Raw genomic sequence first — 24,231 nt, 5'->3', positions numbered from 1 at the left:
TTGAGGATCAGAGAGCAAGGGATGTGGTCAGAGCTCTGGTTTCCTAGGGATCCAACCGAGCCATCCTTGCTTCCTGCTGGTGGAGCCTGGCTGGAGGGGTGGGCGAGTACGTGTGTGTGTGTGTGTGCACACACATGCACACTGGCATCAAGCATCCAGACATGACAACTGTGCAGATGTTGGGGGAACTGTGGACAGGAGCAGCTGGCCGTGGGGATGCTCACCCTGTGATTTGTTGCTTTGACTCCTCAGGCCGCGACCTGGCGAGCACGACCCTCCCTGGGTACCCTCCGCACGTGCCCCCCACCGGACAGGGCAGCTACTCGGCGCCGACGCTGACAGGGATGGTACCTGGTGAGTCTGCTCTGTCTGCGTCTTTGCAGCAGGAGGCATTTGGGGTTCATGGGGGGCATCCCTCCCGACATGGTCCCAGTGACCTCTCTGCTTCTGAGGAGTGAACCTGAAAAAATGAGGCTGAGCTCTGCCTTCTTGGCCTCTTTGTCAACCAGCGGCAGCACCTGGGAGGATGTCGGAGTCAGGGGGTCCTTGACTGTCCCTCAGACGCCCCTCTCTGGCTACACAGGGAGCCTGAATGCAGAGGGGCATGGGACCTGGCTGAAGGTCGGAGAGGGGCCGTGTGCGTGCTAAGTTGCTTCAGTCGTGTCAGACACTTCGCGACTGCCTGGATGGTAGCCCGCTATGCTCCTCTGTCCATGGCATTCTCCAGGCGAGAATACTGGAGTGGGTTGCCATGCAAGAGGAGCTGGGGAGTCGTAAGCTGCCCAGCAAGTAGGAGGCAGAGCCACAATAGAAGCCCTGACTCAGCATGAACCACCCTGAGGCCCAGGCAGGAGGGCCCCTGCCCAAACAGCCCTAAACCCTTCCGGCTTCTTGCCAGCCCACATCACCGACGTGCACACCCTGGGGTCCAGGGTTGATTCTTTGTGGGCAATGTGAACAAAGTGTGGACGTGAAGCCTGGGTGTCCACACCTGCATTCAAGGCCGGTGAAGACAAGCAGGCCGGGCCTGGGGAAGGAAGCCGGGCGGATCAGGGCTCAGGTGGGCCTTCCCCATGCAGTCAGGGCCGGGCACAGGCTCTGAGAAGACCCAGAATTCTAAATTCGCTCCTGGCCTTCCAGGTTATTACGGAGACTATTTAACAAGGTAGGAGGACAGAGCATATTTCATTTAACGGTTTGTTAGCTTGATTTATGACTTTTAAATATGAGACATATGGGAAATGGCCTCCGTGTGTACTCTTGCCCTGGGCCTTGCCAACGCTGGGGAGGCCTGCCAGATCCATGCCTGCAAAGGCTTTGCCTTTTCTGCCTCCAGGAGGGGTCATGGCAGAGCCACCGTGTTCAGGGCAAGAGAGGGAGGCGGCGGGACACACACCCTCCTGCCTGTCTCCACCCCCACTGTCTCCCAGCCTTTAGCAAGTTAGGATTGTCCAGTAACTTCGTGGCTGTGGGTCACTTTGTCAAGTGCAAAGCGCTTGCCTAGGAGCCTTTGGTGTTACAGCCTGTGAGGTGGGCAGGGTCCCCAGGGTCAGAAGGAGGCTAGTGAGACTCAGAAAAGTTAGGGAACTGCCCACAGCTGCAGAGCTTGGAGGTGGGAGGTCTTGAATCCAGGTCTTCTGCCTCCAGTTCAGCACTCCTGCCCTCTGCCACCCTGTGCACCCTCAGTCTGTCGATGCATGCTTCACAGTGATGGCAGAGGGGGAGGTGGCAGCCCCAGGTCCAGTCCTGAGGGCATGTGGGTGGGCGAAGCAGGGCCACTACGGTGGCCCTGCCAGTCCCTGCTGCCAACTCCAAAGAGGCCGAGTTCAGAGCAGCGGCTGAACTTGCCCAAGTTTATCCAGACAGAGGTGCCCTCCAGCCCCTGGGATTCCTCCAATCCTAATTACCAGGCTCGGATACAAACGGCCGGGGGTTTTAGCAGAGCCCCCAGCAGGTACCATTAATGGTGGCAGCAGGAGCCACAGGGCTGCACAAGAGCGCAGCCTAACGAAGCCTACCAGCAGCCACTGGACAGGGGCGGCCACGGAGCCTGCCAGGACTCTGCAGAGAGGGAGGGCACATGGAGAGGGGGAAGGAAGACATGCATTTTGGGCAGGGAAGCCCCACGTCTCTCTCTGCAGCCTCCCTCCCTCCCTTCTGTTTTCCTTCTCTTCCTGCTTTCTCTTCTCACGCAGCCCCAGCACTCATTCAGCACCAGACCTGGTTTTACGGCTGCGACTCCACGCTTAACAAGCAGGTCCTTAGCTCCTGTTCCCCATTGTCCACAGCAGCATCACATCTCTGGGACTCTGTCTCCAACAGGATTTCCAGATGCATTCTTGGATGGTTTCATGGGGGCAGTGCTGGCCCACACTCGTGGTCTTTGCTGGAACTGCCCAGATCTAGCCCACCTTTTAGCACAGCGGGTCCTCTGCCTTACTCGTCTTCCGCACCCCTCATAGCCCATAACACAGAATAGGTCCTTTTATGTGAGTGTCTGGCTAAAGGCAGGAGGGAGGGAAAATTAATACTGCGTATGAGTTTCTTATGGCTGCTATAACAAGTTAGCACAAACTTGGTGACTTAAGACAGTGGGAAAATTTCTCTCACAGTCCTGGAGCCCAGAAGGCTGAAGTCAATATCACTATATGAAACAGTCCTCCCTTCCAACCTGGAAGTGAATCCCAAGGGAAACTGAAATCTTCTGAGCTGTTTTTCCTACCTAGATTCTGGGAAGGGCTTACCTGGTGGCTCAAATAGTAAAGAATCTACTTGTAATGTGGGAGACCTGGGCTTGATCTCTGGGTTGGGACGATCCCCTAGAGGAGGGCATGGCAACCCACTCCAGTATTCTTGCCTGGAGAATCCCCATGGATAGAGGAGCCTGGCGGGCTACAGTCCGTGGGGTTGCAGAGTCAGACACGACTAAGTGACTTAGCACAGCACAGCACAAGTTCTGGGAAACATTTGACTGCCATCTCTTCCATTATAAGAGAGACTTCCGTAGGTGAAGTTTTCTTTTAGAATACATTGAAAAGGGATTATGTCCGGGGTACACTTGGGCAGTTGAATTTTGGGGTCTGGAAAAATAGTATGTTTTTCCATACGAACCATGGTCTTGGTGGCTTAGACTCCTGTTTATTTCGAATTTGGTTCTGCTGTTGGGGTTGTCCATCCTCTCTGATTTCAGGATGTGTTCACATATGCAGATCAGGGCTACTTGGTCTGCTCGAGCATTTGTAGATTCAGTTCCTGTGGCTCTGCCGACCCCACACAGCCCTTGTCTAATTAGTTATGTTGAACAAAGCAAACACGGCACATCACATCAGCTCAGCATGGAAACAGTTTTCAGATTTTATTTTCATCAAGTTCCAGCAAATGCCAAAAGTTTTGCACCAAAGATTCCATAGTATCTTGAGTAGTGTAACTAGTTGATTCCCGCCTGAAGGTATTTGCACAACCTAACGGATATTGACATGGCATTTGAAAAACTCTTAAAAATTCTAGGCTGAGGGAAACATGGGGGCGTTCACTGCCCTTTGGCTTCAGTGAATCTAAGAAGCAAGGTAACTAACTGTCTTTGAGATGAACTCACCTTGCCCCCACACCCCTTACTGGACTCCTCTTTGGGGGTTTCAGGCCAGAGTGCCAGGAAATCCTGACCATGTTGTGTTTACCTCCCCTGGGCTGCAGCAGACAAGCAGCTGTTTGACGAAGGCCCTAGAAGGAGCCTGGTGGGCTCTCTGTCCTGGAAGGTCTGCTCACTGTAGATGAGTGTGCATCACCTCTAGATGCCATTCATTGAAATCGCTCAACTGATGGCTTTCTTGAAGAAGTGGGAGGTGATGATGAGGTTGGAGTGGACCCCTGAGGCCGATGAGGTGGTGTGGGCAGGCACCGTGTCCTGGACTCCAGTGGGAGGGATGGAGGCACCTACTTCCCCTCACAGGGGCGATTCCTCTGCTTAGCGCACTCAGCCCGCTCTAGTACTCCCACTGCCACTGGCCCAGACTGCCTGGCTCCCTCTCACTCCCGCGTTTTCAACTAAGGCTTCACCAAACATGTGTTAGTTTCCTCTTGCTGCTATGACAAGTCACTGCAAATTAGCGACTGACTTAAAGCAACAGTAATTTCTCATTTTATGGTTCTGGAGGTTGGGAATCCAAACTGGGTCTCCCTAGGCTGAAGTCTAGGTGTCAGCGGAGCTGGGTGCCTTCTGGAGGTCACCCAGGGAGAATCGTCTCCTGCCTTCCTCAGCTTGTAAATGCTCCACATCCCTGGCCTGAGTCTTTATCATGCCACCATCTTCCAGGTTCAGAGAAGGCGATGGCACCCCACTCCAGTACTCTTGCCTGGAAAATCCCATGGACGGGGGAGCCTGGTAAGCTGCAGTCCATGCGGTCGCTAAGAGTCGGACACGACTGAGTGACTTCACTTTCACTTTTCACTTTCTTGCATTGGAGAAGGAAATGGCAACCCACTCCAGTGTTCTTGCCTGGAGAATCCCAGGGGCGGGGGAGCCTGGTGGGCTGCCGTCTATGGGGTCGCACAGAGTCAGACACGACTGAAGCGACTTAGCAGCAGCAGCAACATCTTCCAGGTTTGCTCTCTCCTGCTCCCTCTTCCTCTTAGAAAGACCCTTGTGGTTTTAATGGACTCACCTGCTTAATCCAGGATAATCTCCTTATCTTCAGGTCAGCTAATTAGCAACCTTCATTCCCCTTTGCCATACAACCCGAGTGGTCATGAGTTCCAGGGATTAGGGTGCAGATATCTTTGTGGAGGGAAGTGTTATTCGGGGGGGAAGTGTTATTCTGCCCACCACACCATCTAAATCAAGACCCCCATCACACCCTTCTCAAGGCATTCTGTTCTTTTCATTCATTATTTAAGCACATTTGGAGGGATTTAATTTAATTAGTTTATTCCTTCCTTGTCCAGTTCTCCCCAGGTCTGTAGAGTACTCGAGGGTTATATAGCACACAAGTCTCGGTCTATCTTGTTCATCTCTGTGTCCCTGCTTCCTGGCAGAGTGCCTGGCTCATAGTAGCACTCAGGCAATGCTGCTGCTAAGTCGCTTCAGTCGTGTCCAATTCTGTGCGACCCCATAGACGGCAGCCTACCAGGCTCCCCCACCCCTGGGATTCTCCAGGCAAGAACACTGGAGTGGGTTGCCATTTCCTTCTCCAATGCATGAAAGTGAAACGTGAAAGTGAAGTCGCTCAGTCGTGTCCGACTCTTTGCGACCCCATGGACTGCAGCCTACCAGGCTCCTCCGCCCATGGGATTTTCCAGGCAAGAGTACTGGAGTGGGGTGCCATTGTCTTCTCCCCAGGCAATAGTAGCTGCCATACAAAAGGCAGTGGGGATGGGGGTGGGGGTGGGGGTGGTTGGGGCTAGGCTGCCTGGGAGAGCTCAGCTCAGTACTGCAACAGTGCAGCCACGGAGGTTGAGCTGCCCTGAGGGCCTGCAGTGGCAGCCACGTGGTGAAGCAAGGATGCTGGTGGTTGAGAGCATGGGCCTGGAGCCAGGCTGCCTGGTTTTGCATCACCCTCCTGCTTCTCACCAGCTGTGTGACTTGGAGCAAGTTATATAACTTCTCTGGATCCTTGTTTCCTCCTCATCTATAAAATGGGGATGATGATAATAAGAATGAGGATTAAATGATGTACAGTTGGCCCTCTGGATCTATGGCTTCAGCATCCATGGATTCAACCAACCATGGATAGAAAATAGTCAGAAAATAGTCCAGAAAATTGCAAAAAGCAAAACTTGAATGTTAGCAACTGTTTACATAGCACTTGCATTGGATTATCAATTTATCAAGAGATGATTTAAAGTATACAGGAGGTTCATGTAGGTTGTATGCAAATATTACATCATATTATATAAGGAACTTGAACATCAGTGGATTGTGATGTCCACGGGGGTCCTGGTCCCTAACCCTGGCAGATACCTAGGGATGACTGTCATATATGTAAAAACTCTTAGAATTTTTCCTGGTACATATTAAGTGCAATGTAAGTGTTATTTATTATTATAATTATTATTTACAATTGCTGTTGCTTATACTGGGGTATGAGCTGGGTGTGGTGGTGAGGAGAGAAGCCTAGCAGGCATGCCTAAAGCTGGCCTTGCCCAGCTGGCATCAAGTCAAGAGCTCTCCAGCAGAGCCCACGTCCCTTGGAGCCCATGGATCAATGGGAGATCCAAGTTAGAAAAGAATCCAGTCACAAGCAAAAGTGCTGCTAAGCAGGAGCAGGGTAGACTCTGAATGCCTGGAAAAAATGGAGAGGCACCTGGGGTTGGTCCAAATGAGAAAGATGTCCTGGTAAAGAGGGCCAGAAGCTGGGCTGTAAGCAGAATATCCTTGGCCATCTGAAGAGGAGTGGGGCAGGGGGTTGAGAGTGGGTCCAGCTCAGCGACTGGAGTGGGTTCATATCGGGTGGAGTATAGCCCAGCCAGCCCAGCTGGGTAAGTGGAGTTGACAGGAAGAGAAGCTGGTTAAGGAAGAGGCCAGTGGGCAACAAGGTTAGGATTTGAACTTGTCAGCTTTTGGAACTCTGCACAGCTACATAGGCATGGCCGAGATCTGTGGATGGGAGTCAGAGGGACACCTTTGTCGGCCTTGTGTAGAGACCTTTCCCCCAAACCAGAACTGAAAGCATGAGAATGGGCAGGCTTGGGAGGGGCCGGCAGAAGCCAGGGAGGACTTGGTGGAGAGGCTAGAGCATCTTGTGAGATTGGATCAGTGCTCCCTTCTCAAGCTCCTCCCTGGCCCAAGCATCAGCATGTTTGCTTAGGGAATGAATAGCCTTTGTTTTTAGCTCTTATGACCTCTTCACCAGAGCTTCTGTGGGTCCTGTGGCCTGGGCACTTTCTAAGCTCCCTCCTTACCTTTCCAAGGCAGTCCTGGAACTCCACGCACACCTGTTGCTTGTCCCTGACTCTTTGCTGCCCTCTAGTGGCCTCCAGTCACTCTGCCACACCAGGAACATAGACCCTGGGGAACAGCAGACACAGCCAGGATGAAATGGCAGGTAGCCCTTCATTTGTCCTTTCATTCATTCTCAGATATTTCCTGGGAAACACCGGGTGCTGGCTCTGGGCTAGGTGTGATGTTACAGACACAACCCCTGCCCTCAGGGAGCTCACAGTCTAGTTGGTGAGTTGTTGTTTAGTTGCTAAATTGTGTCCAGCTCTTTTGTGACTCCGTGGACCATAGCCCGCCAGGCTTCTCTGTCCATGGCATTTCCCAGGCAAGAATACTAGAGTGGGTTACCAATTCCTTCTCCAAGGGATCTTCCTGACCCAGGGATAGAACCTGCATCTCCTGCATTGGCAGGCGATTCTTTACCACTGAGCCACCAGGGAAGCAAAATATAAGAAGCGACTTTACTTCTGGCAGCCTGATGAAGTTGTGAGATGTTGTTGTTGTTTAGTTGCTAAGTTGTGTCCAGCTCTTTGCAACCCCATGGGCTGCAGCCCAACAGGCTCACTGATCATTCCCGCAAGCTATGTTTAGAGCTAAAATCTAGGAATGTGCTGAGGAAATGCAGGAGAGAGGCTGCTAGGTCTGCTGGGGGCGCTGGGGCAGGTGGGAGAAATCAGGGAAGGCTTCCTGGAGAAGGTCATCTGAGCTTCACCTTGAAGGGTAGTTTGCCAGTCTGAGAAGTTGGAGGGGCATTGCTGCGTAAGGGACTGTGTGTAAGAAGAGCCAGAGCCTCAATTCCTAGAAATCTCTGGGATGTGAAGAGCTGCAAACAGCAGCCTTGACAGATGGCAGGCTTGTCCCAGGCAGATCTGAATGTGAGTTGGAGGGGAGGCTCCTGTGCCTTCAAGGCATGGAGAATGAGGGGTCTGGAGTGGCCTGATCTGAGCAGTGCCTGTGACTAAAGCCCCATGTGAACCCTGCATAGAAGTAATGCTGGGACTGGGGAGAAACTCCATGTGGGTTTGTGAGTGCTTTGCCACATTGGGGAAGAACAGAGTTGCAGAAGCAAAGGCTCAGAGATGAAAAGCATGCTGGTGCACGAAGGTCCAACTGGAATCCAGGAGGCCTGGGTTTTGATTCTAGCTGTCAGACCCTCACGGTGTGACCTTAGAATGCGGCCTCCGGATTTTCTACTCTCTCAAAGCAGGAGGTAGGGGGCAAGGAGATTGAATTAGATGCTCCATAGGGGGCTTTCTGGTCCTGCCACACAAGGGCTTCTAAATCTGCTGATATCACCCCTCTGCTGAACTGGAGGGCTCCTGAGCCAGCCACCACTGTTCCACGTGGGCAGCAATTTCCCTGCAGGTCTGGGGCTGGGACATGCTAAGGCAATGGCCTTAGGCTTTCAGGTGTAATCAGGTAAATCACTTCCAAGGGGTGGAGTTGAAGGAGAAGGGAGCCTCGAGCTGTGCTAATCCCTTACGGCTGTCACTGTGTCCTCTAACCCTGCTGTGACAGGCGAGGATGGCCCTCAGGGGCTCCACACCTGGAATGAGTGCTTCGCTGGGGGCAGGAAGAGTGAATATCAAGGTTCTGAGACATGCTTTACTTGTGTACATATCAGAATCCTTCCAAAATCCAGACTGAGTCGACCAGGGCCATCTTCATTTCTTCCTTTGATCCACTGGCATCTACAGCCCCTGTCTCCAAAACTTCATCAGCTATTGGCCCTCAGCTGGACGGGCCGCCACCGCTAAGCCTGTGGGTCACTCCATCCAGGACTCTTCTCCCCAGAGAACTTTTGGCAATGCCCAGAGCTTCTGGGGGGCAGGGAGAGCAGTGGGGCTCTGCCCTCTCAAAGGAAAATGCTTTTGAGTGAAGTCAAACTGCCTCTGCCGCTAAGTTAATTTCAGCAACAAACCTCGCCCCCAGCCGCATGGTGCTTCAGTCTATAAGAGAGCCACACCTGTCACCCCCAGTGGCAATTTGAAGGCACCTTTGAGGTTGGAATGTTTATCCCCATTTCAGAGGTAAGCGAGCTGAGCTCAGAGAGGTGCCGAGCCCAACCAGGCTGCACAGCCAGTCACGGGGAGCAGCTGGGCCTGACGCCTGGAATTCTGGTCCCGACTTCACCCAGCCCCTAGTGCCCGTGGAAAGTGGGCCCGGGGAAAGGCTTTGGTTTCCTTGGTGTTCCCTTAGGGGTGTGGATGGCCTTCCTGACCCAGAGGTCTTTTACGGGCCTGAAGAAGGCTTTCCCAAGCGGGGACACCAGGCAACCACACTTCAGACTCTGGTACATTTCCTTCTACTCCTATCTTCACCTGCCCACATGCCGCCCATGCTCCTGGGCCCCAGTCGGGTGCGCTCTCTAAGAGGATGCCTACACCCCACCTGCTCCAGGGGCACATCTCTCCCCTGAGCACTGCCAGGGCACTGCCCAGCTTCTGCCTCGCCCACGGCTGGAGTGACTGGGCTCGCCCAGCTCCTGGATGCTCCACTGGAATCCTCCCGCTATCCAGTCCCTGCACACAGTAGGTGCCCCACAGATATGAGGGGGTGGAGAATTTGTCTGAATCAGGCACATGCCCCTCCCGATCTTGTCCAGCCTGGGCTTGGGGCCCGACTGTGTAATTAAACAGAGCTTCAGCTCAACTTACACGCCCCAGCTTGCTCTTCCAATATTTGCTCTGGCTCCTTGCTGGAAGACGCTGAGACAATGGCCCTTGTTACCCTCTGTTTGAGTTATTTATTTTTTTCACTTTTCCCTCCTTCCCCTCTCGGGGGACTCGCCTCTCGCCCTCATCCCTCATGTTTTCCCTTTCACTTGACTGTCACTCTCATTGTCCTCCTGGGGCCAGGAACGCAGGGTGACAGGCAAGGGGAGCCCAACCGGGCTGGGGAGGCTGGAAATATAGTCATTAATGGGACCTGAGAAGCCCAGATGTCCTCCCTGAATGCGGGTAATTTGTTTTTAATGAAAAACCACGCGGTGACCCTGAACAAATGAATTTTCTTTATAAGGAGTCTATGTGCAACGGCACAAATAAAGGATCTGAATCAGGAAGACTTAGATCCAGAGCTGAGAGAAAGAGAGAGGGAAGGAGTGGGAAGGAGAGCAAGGGACATAAAGGAGGAGGGGAAGGGAATGTTCAGATGACGACTGTGTTATCACGTCCTTTTGTCTGAAGCTCAGTCCCGGGTCATGCGTGCCTTGGGCATTGTCCTGCCAAAGCAGGATGCGTGACAGTTGTGACCATTTCGAGGTCTTGTTCACAACAATGCAAAGAATATGAACCACCATCTGGACAGATGTTTACAAAGTGCAGTTCTTGTGTGTGATCTCAGCAGGTCCCCTCCATAGCATCAGGAAGGCACGGTTTTTAGCCCCATTTCACAGAGATGAAAACTGAGGCTGAGGAATGGTGATTTGCCTAAGGTCACACAGCTAGCCAGTGGTTGGGTCCAGATGACAAGCGAAGGGCTTTGCCAGTTTGGAGTTTGACTGTTAGAAGCACAGCGCTCCCTCTGCAGGACCCAAGAGAAGGGGGCCACTCTGAGATAAGGGGAGGTCCTGGGTCTGCACTGAGAAGTCTTGGATTGAAGGAAAGCCCCATGGCCCCAGAACTTTGTGACTCTGCAGATTTTCTGAGTACTTTTCAGGGCGGGAGGAGGGGGCATTCCTGGAAAGAGAACTCCCCGGAAAGGAGCCAGAGTCACTTGCAGAAGTGGCTGCAGGGGGATTGGAATCTGGAGAGCAGCCGTGTCCCACCACCCACCACCCAGGACCCTTGGGGGGCGTCCAGAGCAGGTGCCTGGGGGCAGCAACAGAGGTGCTGGTTCAGCAGAAGCCCCAGCCGAGGGCCCACCAGCACGTGCAGCACTGCAGGCAGCTAGCAGGGATCTAGGGTGGGCTGTGTCTGTGTGATGTGAGGAGGCCTCCTCTAACACGTGCCTTGCAGAGGGCTGGGGTGGCCTTTATACACTCTGTAGCTACTTCTCCCTTCGCCAGGGATGGACTGGCCAGACTGACCTTAGAAACCAGCCCAGGAGTATGAAGATGAGGTCAAAGAAAGGACTTGCTCAAGGTCACACAGCCAGTCAGAGGCCTTTTTTTTTTTTTTTTCCTGTAGCCACAGCCTGTCCTTTTGTCCCCACTGGGCTAGGGGGACATAACCCCCCACACCCTCTACGTCTTCAAAGCGACAAAAAAAGAAGCATTTTGTCCCGACTTCATGCAGGCCCAGCCTTCCTGGGGTGGTCCCTGGCTGACCTGGCTTCTAGAACAACTTGAAGCACAGCTCCCCCACCCATCCACCCACCCCAGCCTTGTCCTGTCCCTCTTGAGCATGGACCCTCCCCAGGCCCTACCTGGTCAGCTACAGGAGCATCTCCTGGATGCAGGCCGAGCTGTCCCCAAGTTGGTCAGAGCTTCAGCCTGAGACCTTGGTGAGGCCTCACTCCTCCTGCCCTCAGTCTTTCCCCCAGAGTCAGGCGCCTGGACAAAAAGAAATGATTGTTGTTTTTTTTTTTCCTGCATTTGGCTGCCCTCTGGAAGTTGTGACCCAATTAGAAAATTAGACAAATTGAAAAATCTGGCCACTACCCTAGCTGAGTTTATAGTCTCAGCTCACATTTAGGTCTCTGCCTCCCAAACACCCTCTCGGAGAGCCCGACCGCCCAGGCTTCCTTGGCCACCTGGAGCAGATTCCGTGCCACTCTCCTCTGTAATTGACAATTTATTCCTCACTGACTTCCAAAATGGACTTGAGGCAGCTTCTTGATCTTTCAGTAACATCAGCCCGAACCTGAAATCCCTGTATAAAATCGGAGGACTGAGAGTAGGTCACAGACAGAGGCCTGGGAGGGAACCAGCTGGCCCCTCCCACGAGTGGACTGGTTTTTAACGGGGTCTCACCATCCAGCTTCGTGCCCGCCCTGCCCTGTGGCTGGAGCTACTCAAACTGCGCTGCTGAGAGTGGGGAGCTCACTTTCTTGGAAAAGGCTTCTGTCTGGATGCATTCCGGAGCGTGCTTCCAAAAACGTACTTTTAATCAAAAAGAAGATCATCAGAAAAACTAGGACAAATTGTGATTCTAGCAGTGGACAGTTGTAAATGCCAGGAGGGGTTGCCAGTTGGCAAATAAACTCTGGTGAGGTCTTGGATTAATTATACCACCAGTGAGCTGATGCGGTGGGGTCTTTCTTAACTGTCCTCATTTCTAGAATTAGTTCTGGTCTTCCTCCCTCCCTTCCTTCCTTCTCTCCCTTCCTCCCTAACCTTCTCCCTTCCCTTGTTCTCGCCTCTCTTTCCTTCCTGCCTTCCTCCTTCCTTCACTCATTCATTCATCAGACAGTCCCTGATCTCCTCCTGGGTGCTGAGCCCACTTCACAGAGTGAACAGAGAAATCATTGAATTTCTCAAGACCTAGGAGCAACCATGAGGAGAATCACCCATATTACCTGCTCAGAATGGAAAGAAACCAGCTTGAATGCGGTGGGTTCGTGGGACTGCCAGGCCCAGGGACCCCCAGGAGACAGGAGGGTGAGGTCTTGGGGCTGCTGGGCTGGACCAGAGATGGGAAGGGATCCCTGGCCCAAGATCAGCTCGCTCTGGGCCTCCCCCGAGAGGCTCCGAGGGAAGCCTGGTCCCCCAGAACCTCTGTCCCTGAAGCGGGTGCCAGGCTCTTGTGTACAAACAGGGGTTCGGTATTTAGGAGTGGGGAGGAGCAGGGAGCTGCCCTGAATGGCTGCCCGCTTTGGAAATTTCTATGCATTTGTAATAACAAAATTACCATAATTTGCTCGTTAACGCAGCTAGATCAGTCAAGCATTGTTCCAGGCGGGCAGGGAGGCCGCGGCGCCTCTCTCTGTGCACTCTCCACCCCCCAGCCAGCCTGCCAGCCCGTTAGAGCTCTGGAAATTAGCATGCAAATGGTCCTAATTCGGTGGGCGAGCTGTCAGGCAGCGCCTCTCCGGCCTCGTCTCTGTGAAGGCCCTGACAGCCCGGCTCCGGCGCCGGCCCACCCTCCTCGCTCCAGCCAGGAGGGGCTCCGAGGGGCACCTCCAGACTGACAGCTTGGCGGCCTCCCTCCCTCCGTCAGCGCCATCAGGCCTGGCGGCAGGCTCCCCGGGGAGCAGGCAGGGCTGCCACCATGCCGGCCAGCGGGAGGAAGCGAGGGAGCGGGTGGAAGGGCTGCTGGCAGAGGCTGGTCGGTGCTCAGGTCCAGTGGCAGCCTTGGCTGGATGGGGCAGCATGAGGGTGGAGTGGGGCCCCCTGACCGGGGCAGGTTGGGGCCCAGGGACCCTCACGGTGGGTGGTTTCTGAGAGCAGGCCCCACGGGAACCCTGGGGCACTCTCTCCACCTGCACACCCACTGGAGCAAGTCAAATCCCGCCTCCCTATCCCTTCTTTGTCTCCCTAGCCTGACTGAACATCCCTCTCAGCCTCCCCGTGCCTGGAACAACGCTGTCCTCATCTGAGTGTGCGACTCCTCCAGCTGCGAGGGAGACCTGGGGGAGGCCGAGAAGGTGTGGGGCGTAGGCCGGATGCCCTGGCCTCAGTCGGTTCTGCCTCCAGTCACTGTCCCGCCTTTGCATCTTTTATAGTCTTCCTCCAGGGGCTGTGGTGAGGATGAGAGGAGAAGGCCCCGCTTTCTAGAAGTAGCTAGCATCTAGTGAGAATGTCTATGAGCAGGTCATTTCCCAGCCTGCTGGCCCTTCACAACAGCCCCATCAGGTTGGTGTTGATGGTACCGCATTTCCTAGAGGAGGAAGCTGAGGCCTCAGCTTACACAGAGTAACTTGCCCAAGTGGCAGGGCCAGGATAGAGTCCAGTCTTGATTGCTCAGATCCTCTTAGCAAGAGAAAAAGCAGGACCCTGAGAGTCAGACCATACTTCTGTCTCAACGGTGAAAGGTATAATGATACCCTTATAGGCAATCTGTGCCTCTTATGGTGCTTGGCACATCCTCAATACTAGATAAATGTGGGCTGAAAGGAGAGAACCCCAGTTTTGACAGTCATTTGGGATTTGCTATATCCATCCTTATGGTCCTCTTCTGACCTGTGAGAGCAGAGTGAAGAAGCAACAGCTGGAGAGAGAGGGGACACCACGGAGCTGACCTTGAGGTTTCCCCCAGCTTGTGTCTCAGGACCTTCTTCCTTCCTCCCCATGAGTGGAGGCAGCCTCACTCCAAGGTTCAGGCTTTGGCAGGTGGAGAGCAGGCTGAATCTCAGTCTGCACACGCCCAATCAGCTGGCTGTTCTTGTGCAGTGAGCAACCTACTCATCCCTACATGGCTGCCCTGCCCCCTTTGTATATTTTAAGGGAATCTTAGTGGAACTCTTTAGACTTCAGATAAACGAAGAGATGAGAGAGACCTTGAGAAATTCAAAACCCCAGCTGGCTGTCTGAGCCAGCCAAAGGAGGCTCATGAGCCTGAGCGTCTGTGGCATCACAGCACCACCCAGCACAGAGCCTGCCATGGGCAGATGCTCAGCGAAGGTTTGAGAAGCCACACTGAATAATGTGTGGACCAAGAGAGGAAGTAAACACACAAACATGTGCAGGGGTGAACTAAAAGCCATCTATCCCGCTCACCTCAGACCAAACACCTTCAGTCGCGGGTGGCTTTTCCTTTCCACCTACTCTTTGGTTTGTTATTTGGGGGCTATGGTGTGAGCCTGAGGGAGCTTTAGGTCTCTAGGTAATGACCTCTCAGTAGCTACTGTTGGGCTACTCAGAACATACCTTGGAGAAGACTAGCTCCCCCCACCCACAACCACAGAATCCCATGCTAGAAGGGCAGCTCAGGCCTTCATTCCCACGCCAGAGGGCCATGCTGGGCACTTCTGCAGTTCCCTGGATGAGCCAGGATGGATGCTTGCAAACTTCATTTCTGCTGGAGGAAGAATTGCCCAGGCTCCCCCTAGTGGAGAATTGGGACACATCGCCCTCTTGTGTGTGGCATTGCTGGTGTGGGCAGGACAGAGCAGGATGGGACAGGACCATCCGTTTACCCACAGTTGGCCCATCCACACACTCATTGAATTCTCACCACAACCCTGTGGGTGCGCTTCTGGCTATTTTGTTTTAGGCTCGGTGAGAGGAATGGGCTGGCCCAGGGCCATGCTGAGTCAAGACTAGAGTCCAGGCAGTCCATATTGGCCTCACCCTATGAATGTCCTTGGCCTCAGCCAGCTGACCATCTGCTTTCATGACCACAATGCCTGGCCCTTCCAACCTCGTAGCTTGAAGCTCCATGTGGCTAGAGGTGCCCACTCTGTGGGTGGGCCCGTCTTTCAGCAGATGTTGCAGTATCCTCCTTACTGGTCTCCCCAGTGCCACCCTTACCCCCTTGAGTCCATTTTCACCAGAACAGCCAGGGTGAGCCATTTCAGTCTGAGTCTGGTCGTGTCCCTCTTTTGCTGTCTCAGAGTAGAGGCTGACATTCTCACAAGATCTTCCCCTTCCTACTTCCCTCCTTGAACTCATCTCTACCTGCCCCTCCCTCGATTTTCCTCTCCAGCCTCACAGACCTCCTCTCTGCTCCTCCAACATGCCACCCACACTCCAGCCTCAGGACCTTCGCACTTGCCATTCCTTCTGCACAGACTGCCCTTCCCATAGATATTCACGGGTCTGACTCTCACGTCCTTCACCTCTTTATTTGAAAGTCACCTTCTTGGTGAAGCCATCCCCAGCCCCTATATCATCTCCTTATGTTTTCTTCTTAACGCATAATGTATGCTTTATTTTTTTTCCTATTTAGTGTCTGTTTATGTCACTAGACGGAGAAGGCAATGGCACCCCACTCCAGTACTCTTGCCTGGAAAATCCCATGGACGGAGGAGCCTGGTAGGCTCCAGTCTATGGGGTCACTAAGAGTCGGACACGACTGAGTGACTTCATTTTCACTTTTCGCTTTCATGCATTGGAGAAGGAAATGGCAACCCACTCCATTGTTCTTGCCTGGAGAATCCCAGGGACGGGGGAGCCAAGTGGGCTGCCGTCTATGGGGTCGCACAGAGTCAGACACGACTGAAGCGACTTAGCAGCAGCAGCAGCAGCTATGTCACTAGAATATAAGTACCCTGAGGGCAGGAATGTTTGTTTTGTTCATGGCTATATCCTCAGTGTCTAGAGCAGTACCTGGTATTTAGCAAGCACTCAGCTAACACCTGTTGAATGAGTAGGCAGATGAAACATTGTCTGCTGTATGCCCAGCGTCAACATAGATACACACTGGGTCTCCCCAGCACACCTGGGGGTTCCCCCCTGCAGCTCATCCGGCATTTGTACCCTTAGGAAGCTTCTTCACTCTTCCTTCCTGGGCCCCCAAAGACATCTTCCTTCCCCCTCGTAGGTCCCTCCCCACTAAGCTGCCTCTCAGCTAGGTCTGTGGGCTGGTCACAGAGGACACGGGTGAAAGTGTCAGTCAAATTTAGGAAAGAAGAGGTCTCCATTCGCACAGCCAACTGCAGGGCTGACTTTCTTACCCATGAGGAAACAGGCCTGGACTGGGGAAGACTAAGTTTGTGATAGAGGTGGGACTTCACTGGGACTCCTGCCTCTGGTCCAGCCTTGACCGTTGTGAGAATACGCCTGAGGGCTGTCCTGATTCAGCTCCCTCCACAGGACAAGTGCTTCAGCAAGCTTGCTAAGTACTGGTAGCAGCTGCCCAACCACCTGCCTGCAGTCCACCCACACCAGCCAGCCCCTCTTAGCGGTCAGCTGTTGGCAGTTAGCCTTCTTAGAGGTCGGCTTTCTTAGGGGCCAAGTTTCAAGAGGCCTGGGGACTAGACACAGTGTGCCTCTGAGGACCCTGGGAAACTCCTTAATGTGAGTGAGTGCTTCTCAAACTTGACTGCACACAAACCATGTGGGCATCATCTTCCAGAGCAGATTTGGTTCAGTAACACTAGACTGGAGCCCAAGATCCTGCATTTCTAACAAAATCCACTACTCGCTGAGGAGCTAGTACCTGTCCTCTGCTTCTCAAACTCACTGTATGAGGACTCACCTCAGGAGTTGGGACCAATCCTGAAACCTGGTCCCACCCAGAGACTCTGATTGAACTACTTTGGGTGTGTCTTGGTCATGTGGCTTTCCTAAAGCTCCCTGCTACTGCTACTGCTAAGTCATTTCAGTCGTGTCTGACTCTGTGCGACCCCGTAGACGGCAGCCCACCAGGCTCCCCCATCCCTGGGATTCTCCAGGCAAGAACACTGGAGTGGGTTGCCATTTCCTTCTCCAATGCATGAAAGTGAAAAGTGAAAGGGAAGTCACTCAGTCGTGTCCGACTCTTTGTAACCCCATGGACTGCAGCCTACCAGGCTCCTTCCTCCATCCATGGGATTTTCCAGGCAAGAATACTGGAGTGGGGTGCCATTGCCTTCTCCCTAAAGCTCCCTAGATGACTCTAAGAGGCAGCAAGGTTTGAGAACATGGACCCAGATCATGTACATCACTTCTGCCCTCTGGCACCTCTCCACTCAGGGAGAGCCCTACAGCGTAAAGAGGAAGGGACTTGTTGACACAGTGAGGAAGGGAGAGGAACCCGTAGGCTACATCCACTCCATAGGCCTTAGGAGAGGGCACCCCGAGGATTGAATGGGGACACAGCTATTAAAGGAGAGGCGCTGAGCCCAGCAGTGGAGAGAGATGGAGACCACAGGGCCCTTACGGGCAGGGGAACACCTATGAGAGCTGAAGCAGCTGAGTGGCCCCATGGAGCCCCGCTTTTGGCTTTGTTCTTGACCCTGACTCTGATAGAAAAAATACCCTGTCCCCTCTTTAGCCCAGTCTGCCTCTCTCCCTGTATCTGTGCACTGGTCCCCAGCCACGCAGGACTCGAGTAATCGATGTGTGTGTTGCCCCTTCCCGTGGACTTCGAGCTCTCAGTTGGCAGGGACCATCTCCGCTCCAGCCCCAGGTCTTGCGCTCTGGGGGCGCGAAAGGTGTGTGGAATTGAGTGCGATCCTCCTCGGGGCACACCAGGGCTCCGGGCGACTGTGCTGCAAGTTCCCCGCGCACAGCAAAGCCGGCGCATCGTGGTAGTAATTGTGGAGGTAAATCTTGTCTGGTCTCCTCGCAAACACTTGGTGAGGCATTCCATAAATATGTCAGCAGAAGCATTAAAATTTGATGGCAGGCAGCGCGGGTCGGCACCAGCACTGTGACTTCCCGGCAAGGTGTGACACCGTCACCTCCTCTCATTAGTCAGCAGCAGGACGCTCGGGCCTCCGCGCTGAGCCAGGCCCAGCTGGGGGCAGGCGGTTCTTCCAAGGACGACCCCTGGCTGCTCTGAGGGACAGGCCAAGGTCTCGGCCACAGGAAAGTAACTCAGAGCTTTGGGCTGACGTGGGCTGAGAGAAGCATCCCAGGAGGCTCTGGGAATGTGTGGGGAGGTGAGAGGGCCTCTGAGCTGCCAGGGGCTGGGGCTGGTTTCTGAGTCTGGGAGCTGGTGATTGAGGCTTGAGGCTTGTTTCAGCTTTATAGGCAGCCTGGTGGAAATTGTCTATTTTCTCGGGAAAAAAAGACCTCACAGAACACTCTCAAGGGGCATGGGGTTGGACCCATCGTTTAAGCAAGCAGAAGGACAACTGAGCAGGAGTCAGGGGAGAGAAAATGCTCCCTAGTGCAGAGAGAATGGAAACCAATCTAGTCTACCTCTCACCCACCATGGTTCATTTGGGGAAACCGAGGCTAAGTGAACTTGAAAGGGACAGGTCCAGGGTTGCACAGTGGTAGGGACAGAATGAAATTGAGGCCCTGACTCCTAGTTCAAGGCTTTCCCTACAACCAAAATTTGGAGCACTTGTTGAAATATGAGAAAATCATCTGGAAATATAATTTTCATTCAAAACAAGTCCCGGTGTATCCATTTTTTTCATCTGTCACACCAAGCATGTGTTATGTGCCAAGACCTGAGTTAAACATCGAAGAATAGACCCTCGTGTCTATAGAACACTTTTTGGTTCACAGAAGACTTTGAAATGTGTTGATATTGTTATTTAGTCCTATGTAATGTTGTAATGCCACATTGCAAATAAGGAACTCAGGTTCAGAGATGTAAAGTGACTTCTCAAGGCCACTCACCTAAGTAGTTGAGGGGCTTTGACAAGGACTGACCAGCTCCTAGCCTGAGGTCTTCCCCATTGTCTCAGTTACCAACACAAAATGGCAGCCAAAGCTGCTCTTACTACCTGTGCAGATTATCAGTGCCTGCCTGTTTATAATAATTTACCAAAGCAGCGATGTGGTTTGGAGTTGTTCGGGGGTTTCGGGGTTTATCAGTCAGTGTGCCTCTTTGGCAGTTGCCTTGATGGGGAGTTGAAACAGATAAGAGCCAGGTCTCTGTGGCCCATTCCACACCAGGACGCATTGTATCCTGTAGAACCGCCTTCTATCTGAGAGGAGTTGGAGACTGCCTTGCCCCTCAGGGTCCCTTCCATGGGGACAGGGGCAGTATACTATGACTCTTCAGAAAGCAGCCAGGGCTAGTGGAACAGATTTCAGTAACCCGTTAAATGATGCAGCTTCCATGTCCTTTAAAGTCCAGATCACAGCCGCTTCTTACAAGAAGCTTTCCTGGATGCCCCAGCCAGGATAAACGATAACTTCTGCTCTGCTTCTAAGTCCTCCTCACTGTTAACTGATGCCTGCATGTCTAGTTCTGGGTCTGAGGAATCCTCTCAGATGCTGGGAGTGCCGTGAGGACTGGGGCCTGGGCACCATCCACTGAGTGTGGAGAGGCGGTCCAGCACAGAGCTCTGAATGGGGTAGGGACAGTTTGAATGCTGAGTGGAATGGATATACAGAATTCTCATGAACTTATTAGACATCCATCACAGATATGTGAGCTGGACTTTCTCAGGAATACAGTTCAATACTACTCCAGCTGAATTCTGTAGAACCTGCAGTCTGGCAGTTTAGGCTTGGGATGGGGGCTTTTAGTCACATCCTGGTCACTCAAAGAAAGTCTCCAGGTAGAATCTAGATGCAGCATCTTCTGATGGCCAAATGAGTACTAAGGAAAAGAAACCTCCATTTTCCAGCCCTGCGGTGCTTGGAATGCAGTCTGGTCCTGTTTTCTGAACTGTAACTGTCAATGGGTTTGACTCCTTCCTTTTAAAAAATTTTTCTTTGCTCTTTGGGGGTGATCCAACCTTAGTGCTATCATCATGTGACACAGAGGCCCAGAGAGGCCTGGTGGAGGTCCTAGCCCTTCAGGAGGGCAGCCATCCAGTGTTCCTTTCCACCTGTGGGACCTGCACCAGGCCCCTGCAGCAGACACAGCCCACAGCTCTTTTCTGTGTGTTTTGCTGTCTGTCTCTGTCTCTGTGTCATGCATCAGGGTTCTATCCAAGATCAAAGACCAGTGTTTCATGACCTGTTTCTGTTGACACTGAAAGCACCTGGCTCAAGGAACGGTTGTAGGGCATGCGCAATGCTCATCCAGCGAGTATTAGTACTATGGGTGGGGCCGGAGCAGGGGGAGGGCAGCAGGGGCGGCTGCGGTCTGTCAGTCACACGTGGTCAGTCCTCAGGAGGAGCCACAAACTTAACAACAGCAGAAGCCAGAGTCTGGACAACCATCCTGAGTCTAGACAGGAAGTGCACCCAGCCATAACCAGGGTTGGAGGCTTAGGGGAAAGTGAAAGTGAAAGTGAAGTCGAAGTCGTTCAGTTGTGTCCGACTCTTTGCAACCCAGTGGGCTGTAGCCTACCAGGCTCCTCCATCCATGGGATTCTCCAGGCAAGAATACTGGAGTGGGTTTCCATTTCCTTCTCCAGGGGATCTTCCCAACCCAGGGATCGAACCTGCGTCTCCTGCATTGCAGGCAGACGCTTTAACCTCTGAGCCACCAGGGAAGTGGGGATCATCAATCCAGAAAGGCTACCTGGAAGAGGTGGTATTTGAGCCAGCTTTTGATAAGATGGGGGACTGGACATGAGAAGCAGGAGGAAGGTGGCGTTTCAGATGAAGAGCAGTGGGGCAGTGGGAGATATGGCTGGGAAACTCTCTGGGACAGACCCTGCAGGGCCTTGAATCCCATCTGAGAATCCTGAGCATTACCTTGCAGCTTGGTCCTCACACATGTGCTGTGGGCACTCCCGGGTAAGGGCACACTGGAAACTAAGGACTCCACTGTTCTTTACACATACTCACAAATCAGGGGTTGTCTTACGCCCTAGTGAAACACTGTTTTCATATGCATTGTTGGCTTAAATGAGAACATTGGGACAGAATTTTGGAATAATACCACAGCAAGAGAACAGATTAAAATGGAACCAGACCTGCTCAATATGAGTCATAGCATAGCCATGAGTCACACATGGAAATACCTACAGGGGCCAGGCACATCACAGAAAGAGAGGAAGTCAGCCTTGGGAATAAGACAGTTGTAAATCGCTTGTTCTATAGCTGATGACACACTTGCCCCTTCAAAACACTGGGCAGCGAGGGAAGAAATAATACAGCGTGGAAAATAAACAAACAAATGAAAACCAAGCAGCACTGGTCAGAGCAGCAGCTGTTTCTGCTGGCCCCACGTGGCTCAGGAAGCCCACTTCTTGCCTCTGATGGGCAGCCAGCTAGTGGGGTCTGCGCAGGCCCCATGGTCCATGTTGGAGGCACTGAAATGTGACTGTTGTGCTATTTCCCCTGAGTTCCCTGAAGGCTTCCAGTATTCAGGGTCTGTGGTTGTAGATAACAGGAAGGGGGCTGAAGGCATGCAGCCTCCTCTGTCAGGGGACCAAGGCCGGGGGCAGGACCCTACCTCTGCCCTGGCCTGCAGCTCTGTCTCACTGCGCCCTGGCCAGCACCACTGTCCAGCTATGATGTCCACAGCTCCCTAGAGAAGCGGAAACGAGGCATTCTACATTCTCCCCCTCATTCTCGCCCTCTGCCTCAGTTTTTCTCCTCTCTTGGTTTTTCTGAAGGCCTTCGTGGCTGGCCTTGCTGGTGGGAGAAGAGGTTTTTTCCAGGGACGGATCGATGCTCTGTGTGCTGGGCTGTCTGGGTTGACAGGGCTGACCTTTACCAAGCTTGCTTGGGTTTTCCTTTCTCTGTTGGAAGCCCAGGAAGGTCTGGCTCTGGAGAGAGGATGGTTGAGAAACCTCGGCCTTCGTGGGGACTAGGGTGGGAACGGGTGTAGTGAAAGTGGGAAAGAGGAGGATCTGAGTGATGAAAGCCCTTTGAGGTCAGCTATTTAAATCTCTCCCATACACGCCACCTATACAGATGAGAAAACTGAGTCTGGGTGAAAAGAAAAACTTGATCAAGGTCACTCAGAGACTTGACAGAGCCCTAGAATCTTGTGTGTGTGTGGGCATACGTGTATATGTGGATATGTGTGTGTTATACATATTGTTTGTATACTCGTATGTATATGTAATAATATATATGTGTGTGTTATAATAATATGTGGTATATTATATAATGTAATTATATAAATAATATGTAGTATATTTGCAAGGCTGACAATGCCATGTTGGGTGCTATGATCAGGATCACTCTGGCCATAGACAGGGTTGTATATGTCCAGGTACCCACTGAGCCCGAGCCACAGTGTATCACGCAGTTCTACAAAACCGCAGAGAGCAACTGGAGAAATCTCACAGGCCCTTTTCAAATCCTTCCTTCCTCTTCCTCTGCAAAGATTTTCTTTCAAAGCCCAGTCTGAATCCTTCAGAAATAGAACTTGGCAGTGAAGTCACTTTGAAAGACTTTCCGTATGTTAATTACAGGCAGCCAAGGTCTGGAGCAGAGGTGGGAGCCCACCATCTGCAGATGGGGTCGGCCCCTGGCGCGCTCTGCAAATCCCCATCATCTGGCAGGTGTCGTTCTGGGTTAATTAAGAGCTACACTGAGCCCGTTTACCTGTCACTTCAGAGAATTTTAGGAAACTTCGACTTTCTTGCCATCTCTGAGCTTTTAACGAAGGGTAAACTGAAAACATTTCTGATTCTGATGGTTTTTCCCGGCCCTGGCATCTTCAGGGCAGTTGCATTCCGTGCCTTTTCTTGTGGCCTCCTCTAAACTTTTAATTTCAATCAATCCTTTCTAGTTACCTCATTTTTTTTTTTTTCCAACAGTCAACTCTTCTATGTTTGGAAGACAGTGCTGTTTTGGGAAAATCCGCCATTTATCCTAAATTTCTTAAACCTCTGCTTTCTTTCTGGGTCTTTGAAGGGAGAACATCCATTCCTCAGCTTGATTCTGTTTAGTACAATAGCTTTGCAAGGGCTTTTGATTTGCCGGTTAGGGGCCTTTCAGCGATCAGGGTTTGGGTTGTCAATGCTAATCGTAGAGCTCCGTATTCATGGGGGAATGACTCAGTCAGATCACCAAGTAACTGGGTTCTCAGCCGGTCAAAAGACCCCCTTCTCTGGCGGAAGAGAACTTTCCTTCTCTGGGGTGAAGTTTAAGGTTCTGTATCTCGATAGAGGTTTGGATGACACATGTGTATGTATTTGTCAAAACACAGTGATAGTATATTTAAGACTTGTGCGTTTCATTATGTGTATACTTTATATCAAAAGAAAAAACTTTTAAACAAGTAATGAATTTCGGTTAATTATATGCATGCTGAAGTACTTAGGGGAAAGTGTATTGATGTTTCCAATTTACTTTGAAATACACAAAAGATAAGATGAATGAAAGGCTGGAGGGAGACAGAGTTGATAGGCAAGTGTAAGAAAATATTGATGATGGAATTAGGTAGTGGGTACACAGTGTTCACGATAAAATTCTTTCAACTTTGCTCTGTGTTTGAAAATTCTCAGGCATACCAGAGCGGGGGAATGGGGAGGAGAGGGCTGGCTGTCCCAGTGAAGCTCTCCCTGGGATGGTGGAAGCCCGAGGACCTAGGGATAGGCAAGTGTCCTGATCCTGCTGTGGCCCTGCCTGGCCATGTGGCCCTGGGGAAGGGGAGGCTGAAGGAAATTATCTTTCAAGTTCGTCTGGTCCATATGATCTGGAATGATGAGTCCCAGCAGAGGTTGGGCAGGTTTAATGTAAGATAAATTTGTGGTGTAGAGACAGGGTGATGGCCAGGTTTACTTTGCATTACTTCTGGGAAGAAGTGGGTTGCTGGGGGGTGGGTGGGAACGAGGGGAGTGATTGCTAGTTCCTCGGATACCCAGTGAGAGGCCAAGTCCCTCACCCAGCATTCTCTGCTCTAACATCTTGGGTGGGTTATCCTAAGATGGAGTACCACGCCCTCTGGACACTTCCTAACTTCACCCAGACATGCCCACCTGCGGTTCCGGCTTCCTGATGTTGCGGAATT

General features: G+C 52.3%; 1 protein-coding gene and 1 non-coding gene across 2 annotated transcripts in view; one reads left to right on the top strand and one right to left on the bottom strand.

Moving 5' to 3' along the window:
- PAX5 (paired box 5) overlaps window positions 1-24,231 on the top strand; it is a 178,871-nt gene that overhangs the window by 134,505 nt on the left and 20,135 nt on the right. Inside the window, exon 10 of the mRNA XM_027550213.1 lies at window positions 253-354. Coding sequence (XP_027406014.1) covers window positions 253-354 — 102 coding nt within the window. The remainder of the gene's footprint in view (window positions 1-252; window positions 355-24,231) is intronic.
- Window positions 20,738-20,809, bottom strand: TRNAC-GCA. Its single transcript has one exon. It is a non-coding gene; the product is annotated as a tRNA-Cys (tRNA).

Source organism: Bos indicus x Bos taurus, chromosome 8 (assembly GCF_003369695.1).
Source record: "Bos indicus x Bos taurus breed Angus x Brahman F1 hybrid chromosome 8, Bos_hybrid_MaternalHap_v2.0, whole genome shotgun sequence".
Classification (NCBI taxonomy): domain Eukaryota; kingdom Metazoa; phylum Chordata; class Mammalia; order Artiodactyla; family Bovidae; genus Bos; species Bos indicus x Bos taurus.
The sequence above is the reverse complement of the archived record's forward strand: the minus strand, read 5'-3'. Positions and strand labels throughout refer to the sequence as shown.